Source organism: Pygoscelis adeliae, unplaced genomic scaffold (genome assembly GCF_000699105.1).
Source record: "Pygoscelis adeliae isolate BGI_AS28 unplaced genomic scaffold, ASM69910v1 Scaffold47, whole genome shotgun sequence".
Lineage (NCBI taxonomy): Eukaryota > Metazoa > Chordata > Aves > Sphenisciformes > Spheniscidae > Pygoscelis > Pygoscelis adeliae.
This window is the reverse complement of record NW_008825255.1, coordinates 988,283-997,227: the sequence shown is the minus strand read 5'-3', so window position 1 is coordinate 997,227 and position 8,945 is coordinate 988,283. Positions and strand designations below refer to the sequence as shown.

At 41.2% G+C, this 8,945-nt stretch overlaps 1 protein-coding gene across 1 annotated transcript in view; it reads right to left on the bottom strand.

Moving 5' to 3' along the window:
* Positions 1-7,012: 7,012 nt before the first annotated feature.
* Positions 7,013-8,945, bottom strand: part of LIFR (leukemia inhibitory factor receptor alpha) — a 40,601-nt gene continuing 38,668 nt past the window's right edge. Inside the window, exon 20 of the mRNA XM_009329433.1 lies at positions 7,013-8,717. Within this exon, the coding sequence (XP_009327708.1) occupies positions 8,079-8,717 (639 nt within the window). The 3' untranslated portion in view covers positions 7,013-8,078. The remainder of the gene's footprint in view (positions 8,718-8,945) is intronic.

Sequence of the window (8,945 nt, the reverse complement as noted above, 5' to 3'; positions counted from 1 at the left end):
GACCCAGGTGCAGGACCTTGCACTTGGCCCTGTTGAACCTCATGAGGTTCACACAGGCCCATTTCTCCAGCTTGTCCAGGTCCCTCTGGATGGCATCCCATCCCTCAGGCATGTCAACCGCACCACTCAGCTTGGTGTTACCTGCAAACTTGCTGAGGGTGCCCTCGATCCCACTGTCTATGTCATTGATGAAGATATTAAACAGTACCCTGGCCCTGGGAGAGGCGAGGTGGTCTGACCGCTCCATGGATGCCACCGTCCCTGCCCTGACGCAGGATGCTTAGCCACGTGCCATCCTGCTTAAAGGGCTTAGTACCCTTGATCCCGCACCTCCCCAGCACTCAGTGGAGCTCACACATCTTGCCTAGTTGCTGTTATACCAATAAGCTGTACCAATCTGCTATTGCAAGAGAAGGCATTGACTCTGACTTTCGAGACTGCCTCCAAAGAGCTGGAGAGAGAGCACAGTGCCACCATGCAACGATGGCTTCATGTGACGTGCTGTGATGTGGCACCTGTCTGTCCGCACACTGCTAAGCCCATGTGTCACTCCCTAGTTCAGACGCTACGGTTAGACTGAGCCACGAAATTCCTTGCTTGTTGCTAGGACAAGTGCATGCTGTGACATAAATGGCCCCAAACATAAGGCCCATGTTACAGGCACCATAGAAGCTGATCATTGCCATTCCACTAAAACACACTGACAAAGTGTCCTACGCCACCCAAACCAACTCCACGGTGTGCAGCCTGGGCCCCTTCCTCCTGCCGCTACATCCTTCATCCTGGAACAGGGGTGTCCACCACACAGACCTGTTCACCACGGAGAGCCTCCAGCTGCTCATCTCTGCAAGCCCTCAGCCCAAGCCGGCATGGAAATCGCATCTCAAAACCCCAGCTGTGTTAGAGCCATAAGCCAAGGAGGACATGTGTAAGTCAGCTGGCCTTCTTCCTATCACCACAGCGCATGCCAGGAACAGGAGGGCTTCAGTGAACCACGTATGTACACACTACAGCATGCTGTGCTTAGGAGAAGCTGCTCAGGGGATACCCACATTACTACCTGCTCTGCTGATCAAGAAGCCAAGGCTGTGCTTGCCAGATCCTGTGGTTATTTACTTTGGCACAAAATTAAAATAACTCTGTTTGTACTGGAGCATGAGCAGAATTTAACTTTCACTTAAACATGCAAGCAAGGAATATCAAAACATATAAGAGTGTAAGAAAATATATTTATTAAATTCCACGGCAATACTATGGTAAAATTGTTAAATACATGCGTATTTTTAGACACCCAAGCAATACAACAGGAGTTACAACAGCCAAGCAAACTAGTTTTAAAATGGATGCAAAGTTGGTATCTTAAGTGTTAGGTTAGTCTTACATGTCATCTGCGACACTGGAATATTATTTCCCCAACATGATCCCACATTTCCTTTTTCAAGCATGCATTTGTTTAACTGCTTAGCTAATACATTTTCATGTTGATACACTTTGTTGAATCAGTATTTTACTTGGTATGCTACAACTTCATTAAAGTGCCTTGTGATGATTTTGCTTAAATTGTGAAAGAATTATTTTTTCAATAGCGGATTTGGAAGCTGGAAAACTTCACTATCATTAAGCAACAGAAATATGTTAAATGACTGATTAGATTTAGTGTGTTAGGAAGACTATTTTGTCAGCTTGATTTATTGATTTATTCTCAGAATTAATTTCTATAGATTACTATTTCAAATTGGCAAACAGTATTTTCACTGGTATTAAACAAAAGTCCATTAAAATCTTTGTAAAAACAGAACATAAAACCATCTCTAAACAAATTATTTACGCTGTAAAAAATATGGTATAAAAAGAGCTAAAAAAACATTGAACCTGTTCACAGTATATATTTTTAAAGTTACAGCATTATAGTACAATGTTTGTTTTTTTCCAGGTGACCTGTATGACTCCACCAGCTCCACTGTTTTGTGCGCCACAACAGGATCAAGGTTCAAATTACTGTTACCTTCGGGTAGGATTTCAGACATGAGTTGATTCAGTTATCTTCTTTTTTTTTGCTATCCCCTGCTTTACAAACTTTTCAGACATGCTGTGAAGCATAAAATATTGTTCATCCTAAGCCACTCTTGAATCACATTAAGGAAACATTGACAAAGTGATGTTCAAGGATTCTTTTTTTATTGTATTACTAGTAAAAAGTGTGAGACCTTACCAGTTTTTATTTTACTTTGCCCTGCTTGAGCTATTTCTTTTTTTAATTTTTCTCAGCCCAAATAATGAAAATGAGAACATTTCATTTTTTGCTTTGTCCCCCTGGGTAAGTTTTACTTACTACATTTTGCGCAACGTGAGACCAAATGAGTTGCAAAGGTATCGAACCCTCTCGTGGAAGTTGTGCATACACTTCCACTGGAGCTTGCTTCCATGTAACAACAGTCGAAATGCAGATTTGGGACCATCCAAAAACCTACCTAGAGATTCTCTTGGGTATCACATTAAAAAATCAGGATGCCAGCTGCTCTGCTCCACCACAAAACCACCCAGGCAGCTGGCACAAGGAGAGGGTGAGACTGGAGAGGGATTAACCCCATCCTCTCATGCCATTAGACCAGCTCACCTGCATGGGGATGCTGAGCCTTTGCCCTCCAAAAGACCAAAGTTCTCTGGAGACTTTTTTGTTGTAAAAGCAGAAGGAATTAATAGACATTTTTGTGGGGAAAAAGTAATGTCATGCACCCTGGGACAACTTGTAAAGTTACAGAAACCCCTGCCAATATCATCTGAGGTTTATTTGCATAACATGCAAAAAGGAAACAAACACTGGCTATCTTAGAAACACTGGGGAAAATCCAGAGTTATATAAATGGGGGAGGTGAGGAAAGAAAATTGTTATGGAAGAAGCTGTTTTCCAACTTCTAAGGAGATATTTAAAAATTTAAGACAGGCCTAAGCATGAGGAAATTAGTTTTCAAACACTCCAACATTTCTGAATCCGTGTCTGGCATTTGGGGTCTGGGACTGTGTTTCCAGGACTGCTAAGGAAAAGGCCAAGAAAAAGCCAACAACAAATCTTGCAAACTGCTGACAGCATCTCTGAGCATCAGCCACGCATGGCATCGCTTAATGCACAGCAGCACAAACTCTGTGTAGCGTGTCGGGAGGAGCACAGACAGCAGCTGTTTCCTCTAGATGAAACTGCATCTCAGAAGGCATATATTCAAGTACAGGGCTCTGAAAAAATCACTTTGGGCATTGCAAGCCAACTTCCTCTGCAATACACACATAGGTACATAATGATGTAAGCACATATGTGCATAAGGGGTTAGGACTTTTCTTAGTGTTAAAAATATTAATGCCATTTGCACTGAAGTCTTCATCAAAGTCTGTGGTGGAACAGAAGATGCTATTTACATGGGAAGCTCTTGATAGATCTATGGTACATGGAGCCTTGTTAGCAATCTGTTTCTTTAAATGTTACATTTTTCCTATGTATTTTAAATCGTTTTACTATATTTCTGTCTACTTGTAGGTATACAAATATTCTATTTACAAAACAATATTTGTCTAAAAATAGAGCACACGATTTCTCACTGCCTTTTCAGAGTAATGTCTAAACACCTTCTCCCTCCAATGCATCCAATTGCCTTCATTTTTGCTACTATTCACGTTCAACTGAGTGTCCTGGAGGACAAGATCACAGGAAACACTACAGCCCTAAGCTTTACCCAGCTGAACATATCCAAGAAAAAAAAAAAAAAAAAAAAGCGGCTTGAACATGCCTTTTCACAGCAGCTCAAAACTCGAGGTCAGCAGGAGCTTGCTGCTGCCATGCTCCCAGCAGAGGAAAGCTCTGGTCCCCCACATAAACCGAAGACAAAGAAACATGTCACATTTGCCAATTGTGCCATGCCAGAGAACACGGCTACTGATTCCCTTTGGAAATGGTTTATCCATGAAAGCAGCAACTACAGATAATAAAGACAGCTACCACAGCAAATGTCAGTCATTGGGTCCTAAGTCTGCCTATGCAGCCACTGCATAGCACGGGAGGTAATTCACTGCCTGCCTGTAATATTAGCTTACTATTTTGTCGATATATTAACTAGTAGTTCTGTGAGGTATATCACATGCAGATTTATCATCCCAAAATTTAACACTCAAAACCGAGATCCCAGATCCCCCCGCATGTCAGAACAACAAAAAAAAAGAATGTGTCAAATAGGAGAGTGCACGATGTTACATCAAATGTGACTGATGTTCCACGCATACAGTGAACAGTACAAATCCCCATTACAACCCCCAAATTGTCACATATGACAGGCATGGCTCAAAAATAAAAAGCAGCAGCACCGATGATTTGCTTCAGAAAGAAATTGCTTGGCATTAACACCCTACATCTCTGAACCCTGATCCAACTGGAGGATTGAAGCGCTGAGTTAGGAGTAACAGTGTTTCGGACACAATCTCTTCTGGTCATATCCCTTCTGGAAGTTGTTTTTTTGTTTTGTTTTGTTTTTTAAAAAAGCTGAACTTTCTATTCTTCTAGAAAAAAAGCAAAAAGCCAAAAGAACTAAAACAAAATAGACGTTCAATAAAGGAATAAGATTTTTCAGAAAATGATGGTTAGAAAATGCAGTACTTTAAGTTTCCTAATAAATTTTTCAGAAACAGTTTGACTGAAGAGGCTCACCAGGAAGCCTGAAGGCACTAGAACAAGGAGCCTCTTCCCTTCTGAAGCCCAAAGTTTTAGTCTTACAATTGTTATAATGCATTTAGAAGGCTAAACAGCACCGTGCTTTGAAAGTGAATTTGGTAAGAAGACATTCCTGAAGATGCTTCACTGGTTTAACATGGCACTTGGGCTCAAAAAGTAAGTCCGGTCCCTGACAGTCCTTGCCACTCATTCTTACTGCTCCATGCACCTAGGGGTGTCTTCACATGGTCACTAAATTAGCACACACCCTCTCACTACCCATCTGCTATTTGGATTCACTGCTGAAGATTTAAGATAGGCATTTGAAAGGAGTCCTCACTGGTAGCACTGAATAGGCTCAAAGAAAACCACAGAGGTGAAGCAGCTGAGCTTTCAAGTGCTGGAATGAAAACTGCTTACTGGTTCATAACCATTAAGCAACAGCAAACAATGCTACATATGCTGCACAAGCCTGTGTCTCTCCGCCATTTGCCCCACTCTTCTGCTACTGATACAAGATGATGCATATGGTAAGACATTGCTATTAACAGGACTCTTCTACCCTACATCCTGGAAGTCAGAACACCAGTCAAATAAAATATATAGTCAAAGTTTAAAAAAAAAAAAAAAGTGATGGATAATTAGATGAGAGTGCTTTCATAACATCAAGGCAGACCCTGTATTTGTGGACCTTTTCCCTACCTGATCACTAAGAAACGAAGCAATTTAAAATGCTGTTGCCTTTACTGAATAGGAAGAGCAGCACAAAGGAAAACCTGAGTATGTGATAGTTGTGTTTAAGTCATTCACCGTGGGAGCACTGTGAAGGGCGTTAGGCTGCTCCCTGCGAGCTCTGTGTGTTCTCTGCGGCTGCCCTGGCTTCCAGTCTGCCAAATTAAAAATTGCTAGTCCTCTCAAACTTCAGTTTGGTTTTATTTTTTGCAATACACAGCCATATTAAAGCACAGTTATTCTTCATGATCAGCTATTCTGCTACAGAGGTCTTTTTTTTGTTTGGATCACCATATAATACTGATTGCTCCTCTGCATTGAGAAACTGCTCCGTGAAAAACCCGAACCACTACCCATACACTCTGTCCTTGACATCTGCTTTCAGCTAAAAGCATATGGCAGCACAATCTAAAACTCGTCTTAGGAGTACACACATTAAGCCAAATTTGCACTAAATGAAAGTAATCTGCTCTAAAAGAGATATTCTGAGAAAGGGTTGTTACTATTAGGATGTAGCCACCTCCCAGCTATCAAGCACAAAGGGCAGAACTGCTTCCATTTATGTATTAGTTTAGTGTTCTGAATAATGGGCAGTAATAGATTAGGCATGAAACTTTCTCTTGCGGTGCTCTCTGGTGACAGATAGGCACACCAGCTCTTTGCACTGCCTCTTCACTCACAGCTCTGCTAATTCCAAGATTCTACCTCAAAATCAGAATCCTATCTGCACTTTCTCTTCTTTCAGACACACCTTGCACTCTGTCAGGTCTGCAGACAGATCTATTTTTACAGTCTTCACATTTCACTCTTCCAGGAGGCACACACAGATAGTTGTTACTGATGATGAGTTGAGTGCCATTTAGTGTTTTGCCTTTTTGTCAGTTTTGAAATCCCTCTGTATTTTCATTCTACAGAGATGGCAGAAACATACCAACATGTGAAACAGTACCACTGTTGCTGTGATTAGGTTTAACTTAGCGTTTGTTTTTATTTTGATGGCCAGACCACGTGGTTTGGAGACCAAATGTCTGCGAAGCTAGCCATCCCCCTGGTCTGCTTTCACACATTTACAACTAGCAGCTTAGCCAATTCAGCCTCCTTATCTGTTTTGGGACCTTGTTTAGAAAACCACTCCCCCATCTTATTTATTCAAAAAACCACAAAGTAGCTAAGGAAATTGAAATCTAAAACAAAAGATTTGGTTAGGACTTGATGGAGACCCTTTTTGATCAAGCTTTTTAACATCTGACCTCTCACCACTGTGTTTTACAGTAAGGAACAGGTAAGTTAGAAAGCACTTTATCCTGTAAGCTAGTGAAATTCATGTGTGCCACAGTCTGAAGTTTACACAGTGAAATGTTACAAATACAGCTGCCTAGAGATGCATATGTGAAAACAAGCATTTTCAAAGATGATTGTTCTGAACACTCCTTTAAGTACACAAATGTACATCATTTAAGCTTTCTTTGCGTCACTTGTCTCGTAAAGGAGAGGTAGAATTAGCGGCACTAAAACACCCCTGGGTTTTTCCCTGCCACTAGAGAAATCCCACCTTGTACTCCCAGCCAGGATTTGTAGACACTAGAGAACAGCCAGGCAGCAGGTGGCAAAGCTAATACAATAAAGACCATCCAAAGAACAATTTGTTCTCAAGGAGCTAATACTACTACCTCTAATTTCGTGTGCCAAACTGCTTGGAGAGCTAATGTTAGTAGACAGAGATTTCCCCATGGCTTACATTACTGTATAGTGCAAAGACTGCTGAACACTGGGAGCGAATGGAGTACCACTTTGAAGCAGGAGATCTGGAGCTGAAGCTATGAAATACAAAATGCATTAGTGCAATACATTAGGAAAGATTAACTCCTTAACCAAAGGATAGAAAAAAATATAAAGCACTGTAAGTTTAAAAAAAAAATAACTAAACTTTATGCAGTTCTTGTTGAGGTTTAAATCAGTGTTACACTTTTTTCCCCAAGTTTGTACCCCTGAGTCAAACATTGAACAAACATTGTACAGTAGGTACAGAAACTAGTGTCTAGTTAAAAAGCAACAGATTTGAATGGCCATTGCTTCAGAAGTGTTAAAGAGTGACAATACCCTTCTGTATGGGAGAAGAAAAAAAAAATTGCACTCTCATTTGTTCTTAGTTTATAACTAGGTAAAAGATCTCAACAGTTTCCAACCACATTGTTTCCATGTGTCAGGCTGAGGTTTGTGGTAAATGAAACCTTCAGTAAGGAAACCTGTTGGGGCTGCATCATTTGAGTATGCACAGTTGAGAACAACTACAACAAAGCAAAGCAATCTTTCCAAGTTATAAGTTGCATGAGACCATATTAATCTTGGAGCACTATGTGAAGGTAGACAGAGTTCTTTGACTATGATTATCAGGAGCTCTAAACTCAATACCCCTTGTATCCAAGATATTTTACTAGAGTAATAACTAAATTGCTATAACTTTGGCCTCTCGGCCTCTATTAAAATGGAACATCTTTCGCTAACTTAAACATAACATTTAGCTCACTAGAACCTCTGCTGACTGTCTCCAAGAATAAGTCATGCCTTTTGCACTTTTCCTCCTCCTTTCTTTACAACATCAGGAATAACAGCTTATTTAGAAGGCAGGTTCAGGTGCAACAAGGACTCACTGTTAATCATTTGGTTTGTTCTGAAAAAAGTGTGTGAAGGACCATCCTATGTTACTTGGTTTGGGAGAGTCTTCATCATCTTTTGGGGGAAGCAGGAACTGTCGGGAATTAATAGAGCATGGGCTCCCAAAAGATGCATTTTCATTGTTGCTTTCAGCTGATCCAGGAGAGTCTGGAGTGTCCATGTTCCAGGCATGTATGTTTGCTTGAGGTCTGTAACCTGCAGTTTTATCCAATTCTTCCTCTGCAGGTGAGCGACTCTCTATTTTCAGAGCACTGATAGGCAGCTGCATTTGCGGCTTATAGCCTGCTGTAGTCACTAAGTCTATCTCTGGCTCCTCCTCTGGTTTAATCTGAGGCTGATACATTGACTGGATGTCAATGTAAACCACCTGAGATGACCCCACAGGTTCATCCATAGGGGGATTTGAGATCTCCTCTTCAATGATAGGGGGGCAGTAGGACACAACCACATGGTTCTCTGTTTCTGAGTCAGAGCCATCTTCAGGCACAGTGGTGTCTGCTGCCGGGGACATCATCTCTGTGTCTTCAATCTTGGGAGCTGCAGACCGTGCTTCCACCACTTCAACACTATTAGGGGTGCAGGGGTTCATTTCCAGTGTTTTAAGTGTCTTATTCCCCTGAAGTGAGAAAAAGGAGAAGGGGGAGAGACTAAGCCAAAGATCTGGAAATCCTAAAAGCAACAACTTGCCCAGATTAAACCAGTATGTTGGCTTGTGGCTTGTACTCATCCCACTGCCACTAGTACAATATAAAAAAAGTGGTTTAGTTCTTATTTTCTGGCTCATCATTTATTCCTGTTAATGTTAAAAGTATTTTAGCCAACTTAAAGACTTGGATATTGTGCA